Consider the following 27513-nt stretch of genomic DNA (forward strand, 5'->3'; position numbering starts at 1 on the left):
AGAAAACAATTCAGAAAGGCACACGATACAATCAGGTTTCGTCACACAAATAACAGTGTCCATAGTACTCCGTCTCACGCTCACTTTATTAGAAACAATGTAAAAAATCAGCACTGCAGCAGGTGGCATTTTCAGCACCAATCTAGTTTCAACTCCAGTGTACTTACTGCAGCCCAGCCTGGAAGGAGCAGTCACTTCGCAAGAGCCCCAAGCTATGGCTGAAGCACACAAAAGGTGTTGGTTTCTAATCTGTTGTGCTTTTGTCAAGTGAAAGGACACAGCAGCCATAGTGTGTATGGATACGGATATCATTGAACTTTGGTTCAACGCTTTTTACATACACAATGTATGCCCAATGACTACATTCGAACTACTGAGGTCATTGTTAAAGCTCTTCTAATTATGTAAGGTCAGCCAGGAACAGAAACAGAGAAAAGTACTGGGGTGGGGGGGAGCAAGGAGGAGGGAGGGAAGTAGAAACCTAGGGTTTAGTTATTTTGAATGAACGGCTGAAAGAAACTTGGGGGAGGGGGGGGCGGGGAAGAGGCAATAAGCAAGCACAAAGCTGAAAGCAGGATCTGCAGAGAAGCCAAAACAACAGAAGCTCCAGCAGGCAGGAGTCACCTCAGCGCCCACAAATTGTTTTCCATTTCCTGTGCTCTGCAGGAAAGGCAAGGGGAAGCACCATCCACCGTACAGCTGAGGCAGGGGTTCATGTCCATGTCCAAGGCTGAAAACGTGTCCCAGCACTCCGAAGCTCCAAACTGCTGGTCTATATCACACCTTACTGGCCCTTTCCGTTATTTCAGTGATGCCATAAGCTAATGACAATACAGAAAACTGCAAACGAGCCGCTAGCGACACAAATACCAACTCAGTCAATGTCTAGCTACAGGTGCTCAAGCTTTAGCTAACTGGCAAATCATTGTTTTTACAAAATCTCAGTCCTGAGAGGCTACATGCAGAAAACAGTTTTGTGTAAAGTTCTCTTTATTACGGGCAACATTAGTCCATACAATAATACACAATACTGACATACAAGTGTAATCTTTCAAAATCATCATTTAAACAGCAAAGACCAAGAAACAGAATTTTAACTACTTCATTTTCAAAAATTAATACTTTTTCCTCCCAAGATCCTTTTTCAGTAAATTATATTGAAACATACAAAGAGAAAAAATACCCATTCAACATATATTGTAGTTAAATGGTTATTTTGTTTAAAATCTTTAATAAGAAAATCCTTTTTAGCAACCTACATATAGATAAGTAGCAAACTTTGTTTTAAACAAATCCTCTCCATTAAAAGATCTGAAGAATTTTCATCCATCATTTTCTTAGCCCACCAACACTCCTTTTTGCAATACCTTGATACCTTAAAGTTTTTCAACTGAAGGTCTGAGACTAGGGGGCTTCCTAGATATCATAACCACTCTTCCCCCCTTCTATTTCCTAACATTCTGTCCAACAGGAGGTGAGTAAGCACATAATACTTCAGATTTTTTTAATCACCACTCTGTTTCATGAGAGCATAGACAGGTCTGCTCAATCCCCCTAAATCTACCATACTTTGCTGTTCAGGAGGAACAATGTATGCCAATAAAAGCAGAAAACCTGCAGCTTTTCTGTCACATGCTTTTGATTATTGTCAAATTTTCTGGTTTATGCTTCCAGCTGATAACATGTATGTGTCATCTCTGTATTAGTTTAAATCTTTAAACAAAAAACTATATTTTCCAAAGTCATTATCACTGGGAGCAATCAAGTGGTCTTTTCTTGCTTTGCTGAGTTTCATTCTTAAAACTTGTCTTCGTTCTTCCCACTCACGGAGTTCAGCATTTCCATGGGCAAATTTACAGTTGTTTCCTTCAGTGCAAGTACCAGCCATATATCTGTTAAGACAGATTTTGAACAGTGTTTTCATAGAATTACCATGATCACCACTGTGTCTGTATTTTCTTCAGGTCATGATTTTCAAATACACTACATAGTAAGGACAAAAAAAATTGGAAGAGTGTATACTTTTACAAGTTAGATGACACTAACTCTGTTTAGCATTTGGTTGTATTTTTCTTTCCCAGCTGTCAAATATTTACAGAGGACAAAAGACGGCCCTTTTCTTTCTATTCTTCATGTTCCTACTTAGACTGAGACACTTAATTCTTGAAACCATCAAGTTCATCATGTTAATGAATACCTTATCATTTAACTCTCTAAGCTAAGGAACAGCTATTGTTAAAAAAACCCAATTAATTAATTACCCTTGTTAACTAAATTTGAGGTTAGAATACTGAGAACAGCTTAAAATGCCAGTATTCACTTTATGCTGCATATCCAAGGTCTGTTATGTTCAGAACAAATACATTTAGAATGCTACTTAAAAATTCACTAAAGCAACATGTAAGTTTCCATGCAAAGACTACAAATGAAAAATAACTTGCTTATTCTGCTATGCAGTTTTTCAAGATCTCCAAGACACTCAAAATCTTCAACTGAAAATGGAGTAACAAATGCATCTGTAAATGCATCTCTACCAGCAAACTGAACCTTAAGCTCCAGAATGCTCGATTCCAAAGACTTTAACCTTCCATAAAGACTCCAACAGTGGAAGGAATTTTCAACAGATTTACCAAAAAAAAAAAAAAAAAAAAAAAAAAAAAAAAAAAAAAAAAAAAAAAAAAAAAAAAAAAAAAAAAAAAAAAAAAATCTAACCGAGTCAGGTAAAACAGACTGCACTTAAGAATTAAAGGGAGAAGCAAAACATACAACCAGTGCTGTGGAAAACCAACAGATCTTGGAAATTCTCTTCCACATGTTCATAAATAATTTCTAGTAATAAATACTCAATTTTAACAAATCTGGTTTGATGGTACCAACATTTCTACTTGCCTTAAAGCTCCAGTATCACTGTCCAGCTAGGTACTGTTCTTGGGCTCTAATTAATATGCAGATGCCAAGGTAAACTTGTAATAACACCAAGAATAGTCATTCACACAGCTGCAATGAACTTGCTACCATTCACTAAGATCACACAAGCAGTTGATTTGGTTCCAAAATTAGGCACCTTGTCATTCCCTGAGTTCTAACATGTTAAAATACTGTTAATTTCTTGTTTCCTTATAGAAAGATGTATGCAGATCAAGAAATACTAGAAACTTTGTCAGAACCAGTAACTGCCTTAATTATTTAAGCAATGAACTGTCATTTTTCAGCATTTTTGCCATCTTAAAAAAGACATACCTATCACAAATGCTAAAATATCCGGTTGGAAAGCGATACTGCCAGCAGTTCTGATCATCCTCAGTGTGGAAAACCTTCTCCTTATGCTTTTCAGAAGAAATGTGACCCTGCCATTGCTTCTCACTATTACAGTTCTTCCCACACATCCAACAATGAAAATCCACCTGTTTGACAAGGAATTTGAAAACAAAACATTGTGAATTCAATGCTGTAAGGACAGAACTTCTAATACATTTTGAATGTTTTCTTTACGTTGGCGTGCAGGATACTGTTTGCCTAAACAGACACAATTATTTTAACAATCACTTAAAAGTTTATGATCTCCACTGGCTTTAGCAGAACTCATGTTCAGTGTCAGTTATATTTAGTGTAGCTATCTATGGTCTAAGGAAGCACCAAGAAAGTAAGGGAAACAACCTAAGTGACTGGCTGGGAAAACAAGCCCAAGAAATCCCCACATGCTTGGATTTAAGATTATACCTATGATTACTTACTGTAACTTCAGCATAGTCAGTTGGCATGTGAATTTGCTTCCCATTTTCTTTGTTTGCCTGAGCAGCTGTATCATCTCCTTTTTCTGGTTTTTGAGTTTTTAGCCATATGTCATACAACTGCTCCAAGTCTTGAACTAATGAGAGCAGAAGCTAAAATAAGTAATTAGCAATTAAAGCAAAAGTTTGAGAACACTAGATAAATGACTGAGTTCGTGAGCATAATTCAGTCCCCACCTATTCTAAGGAGAAAAAGGTTAGGAAACAAATGTAGACAGTTACACAGTTCAGAGACTAAGAGCCAAGGGGAAGAGGCATCTCTGGCTCCTTACCAAGAGCCCTCTGTGCCTCCTGAGGGGACAGCAGGAGGTTACAGCTTTCTGAACGGGCACCCAAAGCACAGACAGCAGCTGTGCTGCTGCACACCAATGCCTGGATTTCAGAGAACTAATCTCACGTGTGCTACAGCTTTCGGTAAATTTAGTTTGCCTTCTTGCAGACCATGAGCTGATCATTTATGTCATTTTATTACTTCTGATTTTTGATGCTTTCTCCCCAGTAACATTGATGGGATGGTAAAGAACAACAGCAACAGAAAGTGAATGGTGATTCCCAGTAAATACACTGGGGGGGACTGATCTGCAAATAGTTCCCCCATATGTAATTCCATGAATCCAAGTGTGTGCACATGGCAATATAGAGTACAAACACCAACTGATGTTGCTGCAAGGATCAATATTTCTAAGACAACTAAAAAACCAATACAAACTACTTTATTGTTAAAAAAACCATCAAGCAATGAATACACAATACAGGCTATTTTTATTTTTGAATGCCTGGTCTGGGTTTACTTAAATTCAAAAACACGGGCACCTGCAAGGTTTACTACAAAAGATAATTAAATAAATTAGATTAAAAATAATAGAAGTCCAAGAATGAAAAGCAGAACTGTTGGATTTACAACATGTTAGATTTACTTTTCTACTTACTGCTGTTCTCCTTCATATAGGTCCACATCTCTCTCTCCTCAGGACTGTGAGCAAATGAGCAGTTTCCATCATACTGACATTTCTTGCCTGAAGCAATATGATTGCACAACTGGAACATGAATTTAAAAAAAAAATATTAAGAATGTAAAGCAGAATGGATGATAGTAGAATTTTTAAATTTTTTTTTTCAGTCTTAGATAGTTTACAGTTTCCCCTCCTGGTCAAACATTCAGATAATGTGAAAAATAAAATATTTATTTTACAAAAACACATTATTATAGTTAGAAAAAGAGAACTGTTGGAAGCAAGTACTATGAGTGCTTTTTGCCTCCTATCACACTACCAGACCACAGATATGTATAAATTATTTCAGAAATATTTACTTCCACTGACAAGTAAGGACTTCAGTAGTAACATGAGATCAGAGCTTTTTTAAGGCTGAATGTTGTAGAAACATTATAAACATTTTCCTACCAACTCCCAGGGGACTTTCTGCTGAACTGACAAAACCAGCCCAATGACTTGTATTTTCCAGTGACTGTTATCTATTTCTAGTTTTAGGTTAACATACATCAAACTGCAGAGGCACTTGTTTCTTTGCAGGAAGAGGACGAATGGTCATCCACTTCTTACGTTCATTAGACATTACCAGCACCACACGGCGATCCTTGCTCCATCTGCAAACCACAAGCATTCAATGAAAGAAGATACTATTCCAAAAAATCACCTTTTCTGCACAGAAGCAGAACCAGGAAAGCCCAGAGAGTTTATTTTTAAAGCTTTCACCATATATTTAAGATTAAATGAAGTTCTATTGAAACATCAGCAAAACTCTTAATACCAAAAAACCCCTCCAAAATCAAAACACAAACACTTTGGTCATCAAAGTGATTCTCAGTACCAATTATTAGCATACTACAAAGAGATAGCCCCATCCTATTTCTGTATGTTTGGTGTTTTTTTCATTCCTTCTGTGATTCTTTCCTAAGAAGCAGCAGTTTCCCAAAAGAGGTTTCAAACGGCTGATAAAGCAGTAGAATTTTCACTATTTGATCTTACTTACGGGTGTCTTGCCTTTGCACTACAGTATTTTTTGTTTCTGTCTGGCTCACTAACTTGACCATTTCTCCAGCACTGCCCACAAACAAACTTCATCTTCAAATTAAGTGATCCATATTTCATTTGGTTCCCAAGAATCTTAAGCCAAAAAAAAAAAAAAAAACAACAACAACATAAAAGGTATTTTTTATCTGCAAAGAAATCTATAAATAATTATTAATTACCCCCTATGGCAGAGATTTCAACATATGTTGGGAAGCAGGTATTATACTTCATGTTTTGTAATAGCTCAATTTGTCATTTCAAATTTGACATTTCTTAACAAATGCTTTTTTTATTGAACTTATTTCTGATTTAGGTATATGTACTCTGAAGTTGTGATAATATGTACACACTAAACACATAAAAGTGCTACATATTGAAAAGATAATTAATTGCCCTAGAGCAGCTGACTTTGAATTTGTATTTACATTTTATGTGCCACCTGGGACAGAACAAGCAAAGCAAAAAACAGAGCTGCAAAGCAGCAGAGCAGGCACTTTAGTCTAAATGAGCAAGCTGAAGAAAGCTGACACTGAAAGAGATTATTTGGAGATCATTAAAACAGTAACTTCCAAAATAAGCTACATTATATATGCACATAAAAAAGTATTATCACCACAGTCGCTGCACAATTAGTTGAACGGAAAAATGAAAATACCTGTGATCCATGTGCACTAGCTTCCATGTTCTGCCAGTACTTCTTTGATTCTTGAACTATAGTATCATGTGAAATACCTGTAAAGGAAGGGAAACAGTCTTTGAGTACTTAGGACTGTTGCAGCCTTACAGACCTGCTCAAACTGGAACGCTACTGAAGCCCCAAAGCTTTTATCCTTTTTTCTTTTTGTATTTTGTGTAAGTATTCACACACGTGTGGTACACATTCACATCATGGATATGATGTTATGGCCACATACACGCACAAGAACATAGTGAGGGCATCCAGAACAGAAATATTGTCCGTTATCATACCAAGGGAAAGCATACAAGGTCTTTAAATGACATATTGCTCACATAAGTTAAGGTGCATCTTTCAGTATTTAAACATAATGTACCGGAGCTCTAATGCCAACATCATTATAAAATCTTCACTGTATGTACCATGGAAAACCTCTCCAAAATGCAAGCTGAGAGGCACCAGGTTGCTCCTGCTTGCTCCCTGCACTGATCCCGAGCTGCTAACTTCAGAGGGAATCAAGAAAAGGAAGGAGTGGCAATACAGTGAAGACTGAAGTGACTATTTTACTGAACATACCTGATTCCTTTTGCATCATCCAGACTTTAAGCTCTACCAGACTGTGAGCATAAAAGCATTTATCCTCTCGTAAGCAGCCATAATGCACCTCATGTCTGCACAGGTCAAGCTGACACCGAACCTGGTAAGGGCGGATTTTGGAATACTTCACCATAGTCTCTCGCAAAATGTGGACAAGGCACCTGTTTTGAAAACAGTCAGTTTTAGATATTCTTTAAAATAACCATCCTTCCCCACAGCTTGTTCAAATATCCGTCAAGCACTTTTCACTTGAAATCAGGAAGTCAGAATGTTCCCAGAAGGAGGTCACGTCTAAGCATCGTTTCTAGGCTGAGTAAACACACTAAATAGCAGTAAACATTACTCCTGGGAATGCAGAGTCCCTCTTCTGCAAAGCATTACTGATTTCAATCCAGCTGGATCACTGATTTCCAAGAAGGAAAGCAGATCATGTCCACTTTCACGTATATATCCTGATGGAATGACTGACCCACGTACATATTCCTTCACAGAGCACCATTTAAGGAAGAGGTGATACAGAACAGTAACAGCCTAGCTCCTCTAGCACCAGTGCTTCCTCAATACAGGGAACTGGAATAAAACAAAGCAATTCCAATGCTCCCACTTACTTTTACATCATACAAAAGTCTCTTAATTCCCCAAAACTTATTTTACAGTATTACAACAATAAAAACTTTTTTAACTTTCAAAGAATAATTAAGACACTCCTCACACTGTTTTTTATCAACTGAGTTAATAAGGACTATGGTCTATTTTGTACACTGTAATTAAGGTAAACCTGAGTTGAAACTACAGCAAAATAAGAAAAACGTATCAAAGAAGAAACAACTTAGGAGTTCCTGTTTTAATTTAACGTTACACATCTATTTACAGCAATACAGTTCATCAGGTAGATAAGCTATTAAAAACCTGACACTAAATCCCGTAAGATTCAAAGTTGAGGGCAGACACCACTAATTTTAAATGACTGATAAAGAAATAGCTCACTTTAATTTAGTTACATTTGTCAAACCTTGCTCTTTAAGTCTGTCTTGCCTATACTGCCAAAGCAAAACAGTCAGAAGGGAAGAAGAGTTGACCAACAGGTAAGAAATGAAAGTCAGGATTTAAAATGGCCTTTGCTTTTAAATTGCAGCTTATAGAAATGGTATTTCAAACATACTTGTTATCTTCAAAGTCATGCATAGCAGGGTGAGAACAAGAAGATGAGTTTTCCTTGTTCCTTTTGCTTATTATTCTGGGCTTGTGATCAAAACATTTCTGGAATATAAAAACAAGTGATTTTACAGTGTATATTTTGGACAATTAAAAATACACCTTACCTTAAAGATTTTAACAGATAGTTCATTAAGTCTCTAATCTAAAGGTAGCCAGATAATTACCGAAAATCTGTTTCAAAAATTACAAAATAGTCATTCACGAACCAAAGCATTTCTTTCTACATAGTTTCATTATCAATTACCATTTTTATTGTGTTACGAGAAATAAAGCAGCACCTCACAAAGAAACATAAATAATCCATGGTATTCCTGAAGAAGCTGGGACACAGTCAAGTTGATCTTCCCAGGTCCTCCAAAAAGAGCTTCTCGACTGAAGGCTCCTTTGCGCTCCAGCGTCCACACATCGATCTCCTCTTGGCAATAGGCAAACGTGCAATGGCCTGGGTACCTGCACTCCTCCTCTGCAGCCACATCTCAAAGGACAGCATGGAACAGGACACTGCTTTTACACAACTTCCTTTGGAAATTCATCTTACAACTTCCACTATGTCCCTTTCAAATACTTTTAATAAAGAAGTTACAGAGATCTGTTGTAAATTTGTCACTTAAACCTAACAGAAGCAAAACCTTATGCTGAATGGCTTGGTGAAAATGTAAAACTCCTCCTCCATCAACTATCCTGCACTAATCTAGGACAATGAGAACCCAGCTGAGAACCCAGAATACCCAGTGCTCAAATAAAGCTGCTCATTAATCCACAAGTCATCTTGCTTACATTGTAAGTAGAAGTACATATTGCAAAAGTCTAACAAAAATGCTTCCTTGCTGCAGTTTTTCACAGTAATCATCCAACACTCAACAGAAAAATTACTCCTGATGGAGAACAGTACAGAAGTACACTGCCTGTTCTCTAAATAATCGTATTAGTGGTCAAAATCAGGCTCTCCTTACAGCCTTTGAAATGGTAAATAACCCAGAACCTCCTTCTCCACGTCCCTTAAGAATAAATAAAACTTCCTTCTATACTTCACTATGGAAGAGCTAAATTGCATTACTTTGAGTGCAGGCATCACCATTTTACTCTCTGTAACACCTACCTTTACATATATGATATGGTCCCACATACTGCGTCTTTGTTGGTCTTGGACGTATTTTTTTCCATGATTTATCTTCAGAGTTTTTTATTCTGCCAATTAAAATATCCTTCTTACACTTATGTTCTAAATTGGGATGGTAAGCATAATCCAATAATTTAGGACCTGAAACAACCACAGGAAATTGCATAAATTGCTTTGAATTTGCATTAATTGCATCAAACATGAACATGTCCATACACAGACTGGCACAGAAGCCCAAAAGCAAAGTACACAAACACACTGTATAGAATTCCTACTTGCACCAGCAGCTCTGAAGAACCGAAAGTCATAAACCGCCATGTTTAGCAAAAGAGGAAAAAAACCCAACCAAATACTTACAAAAGGCACTCTCCACAAGAGAAAACCCACAAGTTATTTTATATTTGGGGAGGGATATTGTGTTACAACCTTAAGGTTGCATTGGGTCAGCAAATTGCTACATTTTTTCAAATTCCAAAGTACCCATTCCAATAAGACTAGTTTAAAACTTAAATTGCTTGTCTATAAGTCAATGCAGGTGAATTCCAGTGATCAATAAATGGCTCTCTTAACCTTCAACATTTGTTTTATTAGGAGAGGTACTATGCTCAGAGACAAAACACACTCGGTAAGAAGTTCACACGTGCCAAAAAGATAAATGCCAATCCCAGAACTTTGTGATTTTGGAAACAAAAATACACCCAGCTTCAAACTCTGTCTTTAGGATGGTACAAAATCAGACATCAGGAAGAGCATCTGAAGATGAGCAATGCTCAGTGAATTTTGCTATTCATGAGACTGAAGAACAAGAGCATAACGCAGTTTTCTCCAGACAAGAAGATGATGGACCAGTGTAATTTCAAAAGGCAGTAAAAGCAGGAGACATTTTAAAGCTTTGATAGAGAAGGAAAGAAAGAGAGGAAGCAGATGCATTGACATAAAAAGTGAAGCTAGGAACATGCTAAGTACTCTCACCAATATGTTACAGCTCCAGCTTTAGCAGAACATGTTCTATGGTTTTTCAAACTTCACTTCGTGGATTTTTCCAGTAAAAATAATTTTAAACTAGTACAGAATTTCTTAAGGGTACAATAGTCATCCCCTAAAGGTCTCAATACAACTCTGGATTAGTATATAAATATCAGTATCAATGATACCTGTAACTTGAAACACAATGCTTATTTTTAAGATTAGTTTTAATAGAAGCTATTGCCTTTAGAATATGACTCTATTTAACAGCAACAGCTCAGGCCTAGAAGATTAGTTATATTAATGACCAATACTGCTTAAGCTCCTTTAAGTCAATACAGTGGAGTTAATTATTACTAAGGTTTGGAAGCCTCATGATTATGATGTAGAATTAGTTTGAAAGAACAATAAAACAGATGGGATGTGAAGGTTACCAGGTACTTTGAACTGCAGTTCAATTCCCCATGGCCAATCAGAGAGAGTATTGCAAGTTTTATTTAGTCTTGAGCAAAGGTGTCATTCTTCACAGTACCCTGGGGTTTGGGAGGAAAGCGGATACAGAATGTGAATGACCTCACCCACAGGGAAAGCGTGTGGTGATTTGTGCTGGGTTTAGAAATTAAGAATCTATTAGGACAAGAAATAAAGACAAGAGGAAAGAAGATAAAATAGCGCTTGAAATATTTCACCAATCGTAAGATCGTGCTACATCTGCAAAGAACAAGTCGGGATTAACATGGTTTAGAAGCCAACAGTGTTAAATTATGAACATGAAAATTTTATATGTATGCTTTTTAATCAAGTCCAACAGCTCCTTACCTTTTTTGACAAAACATAACTGGCAGGCCTGTCTTAGCTCATGTGTGCCTTCCAGTGGGTTCCTTCCCGCCAGCGCCGGAGACACAGGTATATTAGCAGTTGTACTGCTAAAAACATTGGAAAAGTCATTTCTAGTTTGGCCTGCAATTCCCATGTAATTTTCGGACCCAAACAAACTACTAGGACCGTTTATCTGTTGAAAGAAAACACATTTTACTTGATACACAGAATTTATTTATCTACAATTATATTTTAACCTCCTGAAATTTTCCTTCAAAGCCATAATATGAACTACAAACGCACATCTGTGAAGGGACATGGAGATTTTACAAAGGCCACATACACAGCATAAAACAAGAGCCAAGCAGGTACAGGCAGAACAGCAGCTTTTGTCAGGCTAATTACAATTCCCTCCTGGCTCTTGAGGATACAATCCTTCCTGCCACCCTTCCCCACGCAATCAACGCCAGCAGCGTGGCAGAAAATGCACAGCACGGAGAGCAGACACATCCTCAGACACACGGTGCCATCTGCTCTGGTCCTGTACTAGGGCACTTCTTCAGGATGCCTAGTGCCTGCTACTCAGATCTTAAAGGATTTTAGATTGGTTATTTTACAATTCAACAGTATTTTACAGCAAGTTCCTCAAAATGGAGGAACGCTTGTGACATCTGTCAAAACTTGCATACATAAAGCAAGCTCTGTATTTTTCTGCTATCATTCCTGCAAGTTCCCACAGCCAGAATCCGCTTTTAGTGGTAGAAGTGATTTTTTTTTTAGAATAGAATCCTCAGCTGTAAAATTTCAGATCCGTGTAAAGCCTCCAAGATTTTAACATTTGAACTGGCATGAACAAGAAGATGAAAAATACGTACAAACAACGGGGAATTATTGCTGTTAAGTGTTGGTGTTCCGTCTCTAGAAGCTGAACTTGAGATGTCTAAAGGAACAAAAAGATATTTTCATTAAACGAGTTCCCCAGAACATCCCATGCAAAAAATAATTCATCATTCCTGAGAACTATCAGAGGTTTGGGTTTTTTGACAAACACTAAAGATTTTTTTGTTTGCTACAAAAAGTTAGGGTTTTTTTGATTATGTAAAAGCCCCTTGTAAACATCTAGGCTGCATTAGGCAATCATCTTCAAAACAGACACCTGGTTACCACCGGCAGTACTGGCAGATACTGAAGGCAGATACTGAAGCAACATGAAAATACTTGTGCAGTACAAAATGGGTAGCAAAATAAACAATATCTGACTATGAAAAAATGAGGAGATGAAAGAGGGGTAAGAGGATTCTTCAATTTTTCATTTTATTTTGTAAATCTGGCTTTGTTCCAAAGACAGCATAATCCTGTAACACTGGTAATTAAAGACAAAACTCTGTTTTATCTTTTGTAGTTTGTTATTTGTATCTTGTTATTTCACACACCTAATTTCACTGCATAATTATAGTCTGTGCAGTTGGAATCCAAGCATGTAATACTGGTACCTTTTCAGAGTACACAGTCACATTACCCTTTTAGAATTCTTGTTTATTGCCAAATCATGACAAATGCTTTAAGCTGTAAGAGCAGGTTTGTTAAAAAAAAAAAAAGTTTGAGGATATTGTGTTTCTTCTTTAAACTTATTCACCTGAAACAAATAAATTTACATAATAGATTCAGAAAAACTACACAGAGGGAGCTTGGAGCATGCTTATGCAGATTCTAAGGAATCAAAAGCTTTAGTTATGAATTCTTGAACTTGAACACTCCAAAATTATTATCACAGCTCAAATGTTATGAGTTAAATATAACTAACAGCTGTAAAATCTAATTTGTTAAAGAAGAAAGCCGCTCGGCACATTCACAACTCTCATCATCATAAAAGGTTAAATATGAAGACTCATTCCTTACCTCTTTTTGGGTCACTAATTGAAAAGGTGCTTAATGGTGAACAAAAGTTTTCCAGCGAAGAAGCCAAAGGCTGTGAAAAGATTTCTGACAGAGAAGCCGAAGGAACAAATCCTGCAGTAACTGGCAGTGTCGTCAACAAAGAGGCAGAGAAAGGTACACTAGGAGCTATACTCCCTGCAGGAATAGATCCTCTGGCTCCTGCAGTTTGCTGGGAAAAAATAATAAAAAATTAAAAAGCCTGTTCAGACCAAACAAGAAAGGCCTCAAGAATATAATCTCCAACAGGGTTTCTTTTAGTCAAGTTTCTGCAAAGTTTTTATAAACCTACTGAAAAACATCACAGTCCTGCATTGAGCTGCAATAACCAAACCCTAAACAATGCCCCAGGTGCAAGGCATTAGCCACTGATCAAACACCTTCAAGGTTCAGTTACCAGACACTAAGTTACGAAGAGATTTGGATTTTTTTATCCATTGGATCATAGCTCAATTTCCAAATTATGTTTAAAACACAGGCACCAGGGAAGAGTAGGAAGAGTCAGATATCAACCGTATTTGCTTCTAAATAAAGAGAACATAATTCAAACTGTAGTACACCAAGAGGCATGAGCTGGCTTTGAGGTAAACCCTCAGATCCAGATTTGCAGACGTTCTGCCAAGGGCAGGTCACATTCCCTCCTCCCATCCAAAGCACCCTACCTCTCTGCACACTTTTGTTAAGGACAAAGCGAGGGGGGCGTTTCCCCTCCCTTTTCCTGCCACCCCAAGGAGCTCCCTCCAGGCTGGAGCTGAGGGAGCAGGTCTGCACAGAGTCTGCCCAAACACTCCAAATGACTGGCAGGGCCAGAGCAGGGAGTCTGCAACCTCGCTAGTGAGTTCAGACATCTCTGCTCACCAACCAGAGCTCTCATTTCGACTAGCAACTGCAGAACTCTGGAGGCTTCAGTCTGCTCTATGTCTGGCATAACGGTGTAAGTAGGAACAACACTTCATAGAACTAAATTTCCCTAATATCTCCTCTGAAAATACAAAAAGACTCATGATGGTCTATTTTTGTTCAGCCAGGTGGTAGATCTGGATAAAGCTCTGATTGCAGAGATACCAGTGAGAAGGATTTGCAAAGCAAAGCTTTTTGCTCATGTTTAACCATAGTTTCTACAGCTAGAGGGTGAGCACTCCAACACATTGTTCATATTCTAAGAGGGTTTATTTGTACAAAACCCCCCAAGAAAACCACACTAGCCCAGACTTCAAATGTCCGATTCACTTTTCACAGTACTTCCTGTAAGTAGCATTGGTAGTAGCATAACAGTATCTCTGTAGCAGTGGTACAGCCATATTTACAAGAACCTGAAATAAAATCAAACTATGTCCAAAGATAGCTCAATGTAACAAGGAAAGGTAACACAAACTTCACCACTAGCCCACCTGATAAAAATACGAGATCCCACTCATCAAGAGAATTTCTCAAGAAAGAAAACAGACAAAAAAATTCTCACCATTACACTTTCATCTGGATCAGGCACAGAATCAAGTAACTCATCAAGTTCTTCTCCAATAATTATATCTCCATCTCCACAATCTAAACATGCTTCTGGCATAGAGAAAGAAACACTCCCTCCATTTGACAACACTGCAGAAGGCAAGGGACCCTTTTCCATCTGAAGAGGCATAACAGTAGGTAAAGGTGGTCCAGGTACTGGTGACACTTTAGACACTTCAGAAACAAAGTTTGATGAAGAAGCAGCAGAAACCGTCCCTTGTTTCTGGTCAGATAAATCTGAAATAGGTAAGATGGGAGTGACTAGAACCTTTGTTCAAAGATGTGAAAAGTTCTTGTGTAACTTTTACCCTGACAATGTGGAGGGTGAGGGAGTGAAGAAACGTGAAGAATGTTTAAACAAAACCACATTAAATGTTTTCAGCTTCCATCAGTTTCCAAATTATGTGTTATCTTCATCTCAATGTTTATTTATTACTCAAGCTAAAACAGACAGAGAAAGTTACAGACCTGATACTTCACTAAATCTTTGGCATATTCTCCCCTCCCTGTTTTTTCAAGCTGAAGAGGACAGTGTGGAGACAATCACTACAGGAGCAGTTACAACTGTATCAGCTTGAGGAGGCCAAAGGGAAATCTGCTCAACCACTTAAATATGCAGTTCTACAGATAAACAGATCAGACTTTTACCCCGGTACTTTCAAATGACCAGATGAATTTTCTTCCAATTTTTCCTAATGCAATGAGACATGTATGGTATATCTAGCTCTCTGGCATTAGTAATGTAACACAAGACTCACCTAACTCAATATCTTCTACAGAAGAATTCTGTAAAGGAGAAAAAAATACCTCTCAGCCACAAGAGCCATTAAAATTTTTCAAATACATATTTACAGACAAAGAATGTAAACCCTCTCAAATTCATGTTTTATAAAATCTCAAATTTTCAAAGTCTAATGTAATTTAGAGGTCAAATATTTTTTTAGATAAAGCATCCATTTGCAGACTGAAATCCACTCAGGGTATCACTAAAATCTTGCAACCAGCCGAAGTGAGAATGACACTTCAGGGAATGAGAGAGTCTAAATGGTATCTTAAATGAGCTGTTCCCACATTTCCTCATTCCTCTACAGCTAAATTGTCTATACTCCTGTGAAAGAAGTCTGTAAGAGAAAGATAAACTCATTCCTCACTACTGCTATTCAGACACATTACAAAGAGTAAGATACATGCAAGTTCAGCTGCTAATGAAGATGAAATTTGGACAAGTGCATATAAGTAAATGGGATCTTATCCCAGCATCCTTCATTCTGGTAACTGTCAACTAAATAAAATAAAAAATAAACTCATTAACTTCGCTTTTGCCTCAGGACATGAAAAATAAATATATGAATTGCACCGGATTTAATCTTTTTAGCTAACATTTATTCAACCAAGATAACTTGAATAATAATCTTATGTCCTGGTCTGCCCTACATATACAGCAAAACTGAACATAACAGAACCCTGAAGTCCCAAGTAACAGCCTCTAATATAAAGTCAAATTGCACCACTGTCCCTTTATCATCATGAAATTATGAAACAATTATTCCTTGTAGTTAACAGTTTGCACTTGGAACATGTAAAACGTTACCTGAGTTGATACATCACTAGAAACTGAATTTGAGGAGGGTGGCTACAAAGAAAAGATACTTTCATTAAACACAAATCTGGTATCAAAAGAGTGAAAGCATAACATAAAATGTTAAAATAAAATCTTACCTTTGCTCTAACATATGCTTTCCTTATTTTTAACCCTAATTTTTGAGCGAGTTCTTGGGTAAGCTTAATCACACTTTCATCCTAAAAGACATAAATAAAATTTCATCATTTACATGTACTGTCATCAAGCAAAGACCTCTGTTTATATCTCAGCCTGTATTCTGCAAGATCCCTATATGCAGGATGTCTCAAAATGCAGCTTTATTCTTTCACAAACACAGAACTAAAAACCTGTATCAGAAAATACAGCTACCCTCAAGGAAAAACGATGGTAACAAGAAACAGACAGTATCCTCCTTCTCTTTTTATCTGGATTTAAAATAATATAAAAGCTTTCCAAAATCAGAGAAAATCAGAAGTGTTTTGTTGGTGTTTTTGTTTGCTTGTTTGTGGTTTTGTTGTTGTTGTTTTTTGTGGTTTTGTTTGTTTCCGTGGGTGGGCATTTTTTGTTTGTTTACTTGAGGAAGGCATTTTTCTTTAAGAGGGTGGAGGTTTATTTTGTTGTTTTGCTTTTACACAAATTGAGAGCCATATTTCTGATTACCATATGAGCTACTACATGATACTGATGAATATTTAATGAGCATTCTGTATTTTGGAAGGCATTGCATCATACAACTAGAATTAAAATATCATATTTCCCTCTCTCTATAGTTAACTACCTATTTAAATTATTTTAGGATTTAGCATTCAGATCACGCCCTACAGCTAGAAAAAGCTATTTATAAAACTTACATAAAGGCATATTAACCTTAAGCAAAAACATTCGGATCTGGAAGTGCAAAGCGAGGATCCAAAGTCCAAAGTGACACATTCACATGAACTGTGTATGTCTCTGGAAACACAACTGAAACCTTCTCTCTTATCCAGAGGTAAAGCTTTGCCCAACACTTTGCCTAGTGTCTCACTGCAGCTCTGATGCAGCAAGGTGAACATGCAGCAGTCAGTATTTTATCCTGTGACCAGTCTGTTTCGAGCAAAGCATGTAGAGATTCCAGCAGCATGGAAGTTCAAATCAGGAATGCAGTTCTGAAGTGAAATCTCTTAACCATCCTCACAGCATTTTAGTTTGCATTATGAGGGGTGTCAGAGAACCAGATTGGGTTTGGATGTAACTAAAGCCCTGCAGGACACAACCCAACCACACAAACAGTCATGGAAAGCAGATCCTCAGGATTTCAGTCTACAGACAGTCCGACATCACACAGTGCCTGCTAACTCAGCCAGAGCCCAAGATGTGGGGAGCACAGTCCCACACCACACAGTGCCTGCTAACTCAGCCAGAGCCCAAGATGTGGGGAGCACAGTCCCACACCACACAGTGCCTGCTAACTCAGCCAGAGCCCAAGATGGGAGCACAGTCCCACACCACACAGTGCCTGCTAACTCAGCCAGAGCCCAAGATGGGAGCACAGTCCCACACCACACAGTGCCTGCTAACTCAGCCAGAGCCCAAGATGGGAGCACAGCAAGTGATTCTCAGCGAGGACAATGCACTGGTAGCAACATTACTGAACACTTGGAAAGCTAAAATGCAGTTATCAAAGGAATAAATGTTTGCTATAATTATGGTGGGATTGTCTTCATGTCATAGAGAATTTTAAACAATGAATTCAGTAGTTCTAGTGCTTATTGCAAACATTCATGGCACCTGACCACCCACTGCAAATCTCCTGCTGAAAGTTAACACAGCAAACTGAGCCTGGGGACTGTAATCTCTGCCCTCAGTCTGAACTTCCACAGGAAAAAATAATGCTTACAGGAAAAAAAAAAAAAAAATTATTGCATTAAAAACCCCCAAACCAGAAGAAACAACCTTGGTCTTAAAATAAGTGTGTGCTTCAAAATTTTAAAAATAATCACCAATATACAATTTACCCACCTGTGGTACAGCAAGAGAACATTTTGCTACAGCATCATAAGCCTTCTTATAACTTCCTAGTTCATTCAGAGCTTTTGCTTTGCGATACAGAGCTCTGAAATTGTTTTCATTCAATTTTAATACTATCTCACAGTCCTCTAGAACATTTTCATGCAACCCCTAGGAGGAGAGAAAAGAAAAAAAAGCCACTAATCAGAACTATTATAGAAATAGTGAATTTGAACTGTATTGGACAAAGGTATTGAAACACTATCAAACACTCACCAAGGCCACCGCACAGTGCATTTGTAAGTTTTGCTAAGTCACCAAATTAGGTAACTAAAAACAAGCAGGGCCATCATTATGTAAAATCCACAAAGAAAATTTAGCTCTTTCACAAGAGCCATCTTGTTCCACAGAGAAAGCAGCCAACTCAGTGCAGTCAGCAGTGGGAACAGATAAAAATACTGTTCCATCAAATTCCAAGCCTAGTAATACTCTTTCATGTTAATTCTAGTATTAGCAACTAAAATACCTCAATTATACATGTAAAAAGCTTTTAAAGAACGTGCCAAAGTAATGCTTTGAAACACATCAATCCTCAACCTGCCATCAAGAGCTTTTCACTCACTAGACTTTGTGTCTTCATACCCCGTTTGCATCCTGTTCTGGAGAAATCCTAGTTTACACAGAAACTTACCATATTTGAAAAACACGCGATCCTGTTCACATATAGCTTCTCTAAAATATCATCAGATACATGGATTTCTTCTGAATTAGCATAATCAGCTATGTTTATAGCTTCTGTATAATGACTCAGTGATCCTCTCCAATCACCTTCTCGATATACATCATTTCCTTCATGAAAAAGATTTCTAACAAGATCTCGTATAAATAACTGCAACAAAGAAAATAAAAACTCATCAACAGCAGTTGCTTATCTTCCATACTTCCAAGGAAAATTTTAAAGAGAAAATTTATACTTGTAACTTCATGGAATCAGAGTGAAATGAAAAACTTTTGTCTACATTAGTGTTTTTCTTCTAACTTTTTCCAAGACAATCTCAAAGATGTATATACATGTTCCACATATTCTTTCAGCAAGCAGCAGCCATAGCAGCTGGGAAAGCAGGAGAACACAAAAGCTGCTTTTGCAAAAGGGGTTTTTTAATCAAATTGTGAATGAGTGCATTTTTATCTAATATCTTCTCAAATCCAATGAAACCACCTACTACTGTAAAAAGAACTAAAATAAGACTCTGAAAATACAATCCAAAATTATGCAAAATCATAACACATACAGAAACAAAATATGTTCTGAAAGCTTCTGTGACTGAGGTCCTTTTATCTTACTTTTGCTGTGCTGCTCTGAACTTTACTCAGAATAGCACATTGTTTTAGTCCATTAATGCCCCAAATTTATCTCCAACACCAATACAGAAAGATTTCAACTGCTGTACGGCTGAATTTGGGACAACCAAATATCTGAATATCCACATCATAATGTTACTAGTTGTCCAGCTCCAATATTGAGACTTTTAAAATTACCATTCATAGCATAACATCACCTAAATGATGACTAAAACCAAGATTAACTATATGAATACAGGTCCACGTTAACAACCCATCTGGAAATTAAAAAGTCATTTCATTACCTCATATTGTTCTTGCGTCCCTGGATAGGGCAAAGTGGATCTAGAAAAAAAAAAATCACAAGCTTCATTTATTATACATATTGCTTAACAGACAATCACGCTGAGGAATGCTGGTTCTTAGTGAAAGCAGCCTGGCCTCTGCAACAGGCAAATCTCTGATTTTTGCCCATAGCCTGCACCAAATAAGGAAGAGTGCTGTAGATGAGTTTTCATTTAAAAACTGACCTTTCTTATTACTATTGGCTCACTTTCTTTTGAAGCTGCATGGTCAATCTGAACTCTGCTGTTCAACACATATTAAGGTTTTGAATGCTTTGAGAGTTTTACACATCACTGTTCTTTGTTTAAAAGCAATTTCCTTCCTCTCCTCCCCTGTGAAGAACCATGTTATAGATGAGAACTGCAATCTTCTAATAAGTACTATAAAATGAAAAATTATCTGGCAAAAACCCACATCAATTTTAATTAAGTCACACCAATGACACAACAGGAATTTTAAGAGTTCTTTCGTATGACACACAACAGAGATTTTCTCTAGCACAGAAAAGAGATCCTCACTTCTACATTTTCAGGAAGAAAAGCAGGAATCCTCTCCTTTTGCATTCAGGTTAACTGAGATTCTGTTTTGAAATAGTTTTTAAATGGTCAGGGGTTTGGGGGTGGGGGTAGGTTTTGTCATTGGGTTTTTTTGTTGGTGGGTTGGTTCATATTTTTGTTTGTTTTTGTTTTCTAAGAATGCCATACATGAGCAGCGAACTAGTATGAAATTTCAAAATGACTTTAAGATAGCCAGGATCTTCAAAAGAAATTTGGCATTGACCCAAAAATGAAAATTAAATATTCAGATGATTTTGCAATAACTTAAAATTTAGCTTCAGAGAGTTAAAACATTTAGGTAGTGGTGAGCAAACCCATCCCTTTCAGTAGCAACCTAGTTTTCAGGTGCAGCTATTCTTAAGGTGGATTATCAGGTTAGCAACATTTTCTACCCACAAAAAAAAAAAAAAAAAAAGATTAATTGCTAATTTTTCTCAAGGGCAGGAAAGGAATAACCTCTCACCCTCAATTTTCTCTGTTTAGGAACAAAGAGAAGCGCTTCTTGTCGTTAAAGCTGCTCCCTGTTTAACATGTTAGTGCTAGCAAATACTCTGAGGAAAAACACTAAAGGCCCTTCCCAGAGCCATTCATCGCAGAAATATATATACACATGTGAATGAACATACAAGAATAAAAACCACAAAAGCATACTCTATAAACTGGAGTCCTTTCTTAATGTCCTGTTGTCTAGTGCTTCTCTCTTCCGACACATTGGACATGTTATCCTGAACATCCACTTTTCGGATATGCCACTCCTCGAAAAGGAAGAGAGATAAATGGCTGTTATAATACGTTCCAGTGTGCATTTGGCCCAGAAGGATCCACTCTCACATCACCACTGAGTCCATTGTACAAAGATGATTCTGCACCAAGCCTCGGAGACCGCTGCAGAAACTCCTGTCACAGCTGAAGCACCCACAGCAAGAGAGGGAGAAACCGCAGGTCACAACCAACACCCCCCGGTCAGTGCCCAGTTACACAATATTTCTGCAGAGAACCATTTTTCCAATTTCTAATTTATCACTTGTTTCTACTCACTTCCTCCAGAGGATGCAGAGTCCTGTCAGTGTAACTGCCCCAAGCTACAAGCCCAGCTTTTCAGGGACTGCTGCTAAACTGAGCTGAAGTCCCACACCGTCCCCTCTAAAGAGCTTTGCTCTCCTTTTATTTGCTTGTTGAAGTGGAAATAAACTCAAGATCCTGGTATACTTATAATAAAAACCAAACTGATGAGAAAGCTACCATGAAGTCTAGTTCTAGAGCATCTGATCATCTCCCAAGCACTAAGGTGAAGTGAGAAGCAAACACTACTGCTTTATTAAAATCTACCAGTCGGCCAAGATGAAAACCTTGGATGCTTTACCAGCAGCAAAGACTACCTACTTCACCTGAAAAACTGAATTACTGCAACGTAACTCCACATCATCAGCTCGACATTTCAATTCAATTTCTCTCCACTGGTAATCTTCCTTTAGTTTGTGTCTTTAATTGACTGGATTTACAAATGCTCAAGTTATACAAGCTAAAATGATCTGCATAACATTCAATATTTGAAGTATGCTGCCTCACAACTGCACGTGGTCATGCCCAATTGTGATGTAAGAATACAACTTATTTTTCCAATAAAAGGACCAGTAGGACAAAGTTTTATTCTAAAAATACTCAAGCTCGGAAAAGAGCTTTTAGCTAGAGAAAATGGGTATGTTCTGTAAAATATTACTTTTTGTAGGAATTTATAATTAAAAAAAATTGAACTACATGCAGTACATTTCTGTTAGTCCTGAAACTAAGTTTAAAAAAGCCAGTATTTTGTGCCAGGTTGCCATTTCACATCAGTGGCAGACGAATGAAAACAAAGTAAAATGAAAAACAAACTAACCCACAGCAAGCTCCACAAAATCCCAACTGAAAACGGACACAGGCTGCAGAAGAGACCCAACTTCTCTGAATCATTTGGAATAAGGAAACAAACTGAAGAATTTTTAGCTCTAATAATGTTTACAAACCCTTTCAAAGCCCCTTAAATGAATGTATGAAGTCTAGACTCCTTCATTACAAATTAGTCCTATTTTAATACATTCCTAAAATGAGCATAAAAATGAGTAATATTCTAAACAAATTATTGGAAGCACTCCAAGGTCCCCATTTCACCTCACTTCCCACCGTGACCTCAGTAAGAGTAAGCTTTATTAAAAAAAAAGGAAAATAAAACTCAGTCTTTAGATAAATATCATGGACAGCTGTGATAGTTCACTAAAAGGAATCTCTCAGCTATTGCTTGCTTGGGTCTATAAATAGGCCTCAGTAATCCACTCTCCAGAGGAGAACTAACTGTTTTTCATGTCATTTTATGCATCACCTTTTCTTCCATAAGCTAATAATACAGGCTATGCTAGATGATAAAGATTTTAATAAATATTAGTGTATCCACGAAGAAATCAAAATATAAATGCCTAAAGGACGTTTTATTTGACATCTGAATGGTTTTTATTTTCTCATGCATGGATTAGGTTTTAGAATTCAAAGAAATTCTCACACTAACCAAAGAAAGTAGGAATATTAGCACTTGTTCTCTCTCAGAAGTAAGCTTTGAAAAACACATTTTAGTCCTGCGAATTAACAGCTGACATTGTAATACCTTGCCACACAAGAGTCTTGCAGATGCCACAATCTGGGCAAATATTAAATCAGCTTTACTAATTTTAAGAAATCCCAGTATTCCCCCCCAACTTGCATGAGGAAAGTCCAAAACAGTAACACCTGCATTTATTTATCACCTCTAAGATAACATTAAAGAATGGTATTTTGAACTTGAGGATGTGCAGAGCCAATTTCTCCACAACAATCAAGTTAATGGAAATGTTACAAACTGGCATCACATATATAAGAACAGCCTACAAATGATGAACATATGTGAGTGCTGAAATTTATTACTCAAAACAGTTTTCTATTTTTTCCCTACTCATTTGCATCCACGAGATATTCAGACAAAAATTATCTTTCCTTAGAATACTTTGACAATCAAATTGCCCCAATATTTGATGATTTTGCAGAGGATTTAAAATTGTTTCAGACAGCACTTTTAACAGTATCTCTTCCACCCAAATTTTCTTTATATCCTCTGAAGCAACCAGAAGCATGTTAAGACTCAGTCATATATGAGGCAAATAACAATCATGTCTTGCCTTTTAATGTCATCCATCCACTCTCCAAAATGAAACTTCCACCTATGTAGCAACAGCCCTTCTCCATTTGCAGGGACAAAATTGAAAGAAAAATAAACTTACGTACATACACTTAAACAGTCTAAATGTTGCTTTGTTGCTTGAAAAAATTACAAGAAAAGCAAAACCTCTACTGTTGTTTTACTCTCTGTGCAATTCACTGAGAGAACAGTGAATGGAAACAACCTAAAGTAAAGAAAAAATAGTACGGGAGCTGAAAAAAAGGAAGGCAGACTAATGTATCACTAACAGCACAGGCAGAACTAATTGTTACATTAAATGCAGTATTTCTACAACTGCTGCTATGAGAACAATACAAGCTCAATTTACTAAATGTAGTAAAGGAAAAAAAAAAAAAGCCTAGACATTTTAAAAAACAATTTATCCTTTTTTATCTTTATCACAGGCTTTAATTCATCCTGTTGCCCAGAAGCAGGAGCCAAGTGACAGAAAGGATGCTGCCAGGAGCTAGAGACACCTTTTCTGACAGATGCTGGTCCACCCATTCGAACAGGAGATACAAAGGACAACAGGTCTGTGCCAGTGCAGGCACACAGGAACACCTCCACTCCTCTATTACACAAAGCCTCTTATGCCTCTTACTGGTTATTTGCCTTCCTTCCAGCACAGAGCAAGACAGTTTTCTTATTTTCTGTATTTTAGCACTTCTAAGGACATTCCCATTATCTAGCACATACCGTGTGCCACATTCAGGCACAAGATCTTTAGTACAATTGCTAGACTATCTTTGCAAAGCAAATCTCTGGAACATAAGTGAATAAATTCATACAGAATTTAGAAATTGAGTTTTTCTGTAGAAAGAATATAGGCCTTGGCTATTGTAAAAAGGAAGGTGCCACTATGTAAAACTATCGAGAATTGAGCCTTTCCATTTCTGAACTGCAGGACCAGAGAGCAGCTATCTGCAGTTTGCCATGTACACAAGTTCCCTCAGTTCAAAATTCAGTCCCACAGGACAGGGAACTGGCAAGGACTGATCCTTTCTCCTCTTGCATAGAGTTTTGCACATTGCTTCATTAGAGTTAAATGCAGAATGCTTTGAAATGCATAACATCATTTAGGAACCGGAATTACTCCCCCCTGGGAATAAATGACCTTCAGCTGACCAAATAATTCTGTTATTGTTTTAGATATTTATGGCTCTGCCTATTATAAATACTTTAAGTAAGTATTCTCTGCACCTTCAGGCCTAAATGTTAAAAACAACTGGAAGTCAATGATGCTTGCTGCACTTCTCTCTCCACAAAACTAAAATTTACAAAGCAAGGATAGTGTACAGATGTGTTCTTTTAAATTACAGGAGCATATCCTCCTGCCATGTATCAATGAGTCCACTATTAACACATTTACTGGGTTACAGGAATCTCAAATTAGATCTCTGTACAGTACAACACACATCGAAAATTTTATCATTACTGCAATTGTCTACCAGCCTCAGTGCTTCAGCTGAATTACCAAATAAAATCATGCCAAGTGAAGGGACTCCTTCTGTATTCTAGCATCAGCCTTCCCCCCCTCAATTCTGGCAGAAATTAGCCCACCATCTATACCGTCATACATCAAAACTTTGGTCAGAATCTGTGAAACCAGAAGTCTGTGTATAAAACACCACAAACAGTTCACCAATGTTTCCGTATAGGAAAACTGTACTCCAGAGGAGAGAAGTTACACCCTAGAATAAAGGGAATACTGCAAAGAGAAGAGCAAGACTGAAAGAGAACAGCAGGAGTGAAGCTACGACTAAGAGGCAGGCAATACAAATCCCTCTCACCTACTAGAGGCAAAAGCCTATCTCTGCTGCTGCCTCCTGCACCACTAACAGCAGCAACAAGCACAATACATTCAGGCACTTGGATACAAAAGCTACCTACGTGTTCTTCCCACCCCAGCGGCCAGGAAAGCAGAACTCTGCCTCGACAGAGCCAAGTGAGAAGTGGCACACATGCTGCTCCACCCAAATCGCTTCCTCAAGAGATGCCACCGACACGAACATCTCTGCTACCCCCAGCTCCAAGCCAGCCAAGCATCCAGCTGGACATCAAGCATGTGCTATCACAGAATAAGCCTTGTCAGAAAGCAGACTTGTCAAAGCCGCTTTATTGCCCATCCCAACCACCTGACAGATTAAAAGCATAATTACAGATAATAAACTACAGTGCAAACTAAGGCATGCCATACAGAGATTGTAAACTGCTCATCAGACTTGGCCTGGCATCAAAATAAAGAAGGGAAAATAGAAACCTTAATTTAATACCAAATCTGTACAAAACAAATGTGTTCTTCAGAGAGCAAAAGCACAAATGATTTTATGTTCGTGTTCACGCATCATTGAGCTGTTATATGAGACATTTCAAACATGCAAGATGCTGGGGGAGAAACAGGAAACACATTACACAACACACAATAGTTCTGAGTTAACTCTTCAGCTTAATCTAGTCCTTCTGGCTACAGTCACAGAATTCTGTTATGTCAGCTCAAAAAAACACCTAACACAGACACAACGCAGTTCCACTTTTTATTTCTAAAAAGTGAACTTGACCGTAGTCAAAACGAAATATCTGAATAAAAGTAAACAGAACATACAGCAGTAATTTAAGACCTATTCATTTCCCACTCTTTACTTACCTTCGGTATTTAGTTGCATCTCCTCCCACTTCTTCCCTAGCCACAAAATAATAAGATAGTTTTCAAAATTTATTTTCTGCTTTCACGGCTTTGCTACTTTTTTTTTTAAATGTGAGAAACAGGAGAGAACAAAGACGCTTTGTGAAGTCACTTAATTTCCCCACGAAATTAAGAAGAGGGGCTGGAAGACTTCGGTTTACAGTTCTCTCAGATATTTCAGTAAAGAACAGATCAAAAAAAACAACTGAAGGAGAAGCATCTTACCAATAAACCCAGATTTATCAACAGGATTTAAACGAAGATAAACTTTGATACTCGATTTTGAGTATCTACTACAGGTGACTACAATCGACAATATTTGAGTTTCGTTTCTGGTTTTGGTTCTGGGGTTGGTTTGGGGTTTCTTTCCCACGTCCTGTAAGACAGTTCTGACTTTCCGTAACATAGCACTTCCAGCGCTGCCCGCCGGAGCTGCCCGGGCGTACCGAAGGCACGGCGCAGGGCACCTTCCCCGGGCTGGAGGAATGACAGAAGTCACCGCGCACCTGTTAGCGCGGAAAGCCACAAAAACTCGTCGCGGGGGGACGCGGGCAGAGGACGGGCCCGGTCCCGGCCACTGTCAGCGCTCTCCGGGGCTCGTTCCAGCCGCGGCGCAACAGGAGAGCTCCCAACCCGCCGCTTGCGCTGCCCCAGCGCGCCGCGCCCGCCGCCTTTGTTCGCGCCGAGCGGTTCCGGCAGCCGGGGCGAGCCCTCCGGGGGGCCCGGCCCGGCCGCGGCTTCGGCGGCACCGACAGCGGCCGCGGCCGGGCGGACACACGGCCCCCGCCTCGCGGGGGGGGGCGCGGCGAGCCCGCGGCTCCACCTCGGCGGGCAGCGACGGCCCCGTGGCGTGGGAAGGGACGGGCGGGACCGGCGGGACCGGCTCCCCGCGCCCGCAGCGGGGCGGAACGGCAACGGGGCCGCCCGCGTCTGGGCGCTCCTTTCTCGAGCGGAGGGTGCCGCGGGGAGACCGGGATGCGGAGCGTCTCTCCCTCCCCCCCGCCCGTACCTGCTGTGAGGCCGCGGGAGCGCAGCGGGAGGTGGGGCCGGCGGGACGGGCGCGACGGCGGCGACGGCGATAACGACACCGAGAGCGGCGGCAGCGCCTCCT

General features: G+C 38.6%; 1 protein-coding gene across 5 annotated transcripts; it reads right to left on the minus strand.

Annotated features, from left to right (window-relative positions):
• Nucleotides 1–972: 972 nt before the first annotated feature.
• ZC3H7A (zinc finger CCCH-type containing 7A) lies at nt 973–27513 on the minus strand. 5 transcript variants are annotated; one of them, XM_040079105.2, is made up of 23 exons: nt 27412–27513; nt 21145–21248; nt 19897–19936; nt 18942–19139; nt 18263–18421; nt 16381–16461; nt 16253–16294; nt 15420–15447; nt 14618–14898; nt 13120–13327; nt 12096–12160; nt 11221–11413; nt 9415–9576; nt 8594–8790; nt 8260–8357; nt 7077–7258; nt 6480–6556; nt 5784–5917; nt 5292–5397; nt 4721–4829; nt 3735–3868; nt 3241–3404; nt 973–1892 (listed from the first exon to the last, which is right to left on the minus strand). In XM_040079105.2, the coding sequence occupies exons 2-23, from the start codon at nt 21210–21212 to the stop codon at nt 1703–1705; spliced, it is 2916 nt and encodes a 971-aa protein (XP_039935039.1). In that variant the 5' UTR covers nt 21213–21248; nt 27412–27513; the 3' UTR covers nt 973–1702. The 5 variants fall into 5 exon arrangements, with proteins under 5 accessions (XP_039935039.1, XP_039935042.1, XP_058278584.1 ...); XM_040079108.2 differs by lacking the exon at nt 27412–27513 and adding an exon at nt 26909–27004; XM_058422601.1 differs by lacking the exon at nt 27412–27513 and adding an exon at nt 26364–26383.

The sequence above is a fragment of the Hirundo rustica genome, chromosome 15 (assembly GCF_015227805.2).
Source record: "Hirundo rustica isolate bHirRus1 chromosome 15, bHirRus1.pri.v3, whole genome shotgun sequence".
Classification (NCBI taxonomy): domain Eukaryota; kingdom Metazoa; phylum Chordata; class Aves; order Passeriformes; family Hirundinidae; genus Hirundo; species Hirundo rustica.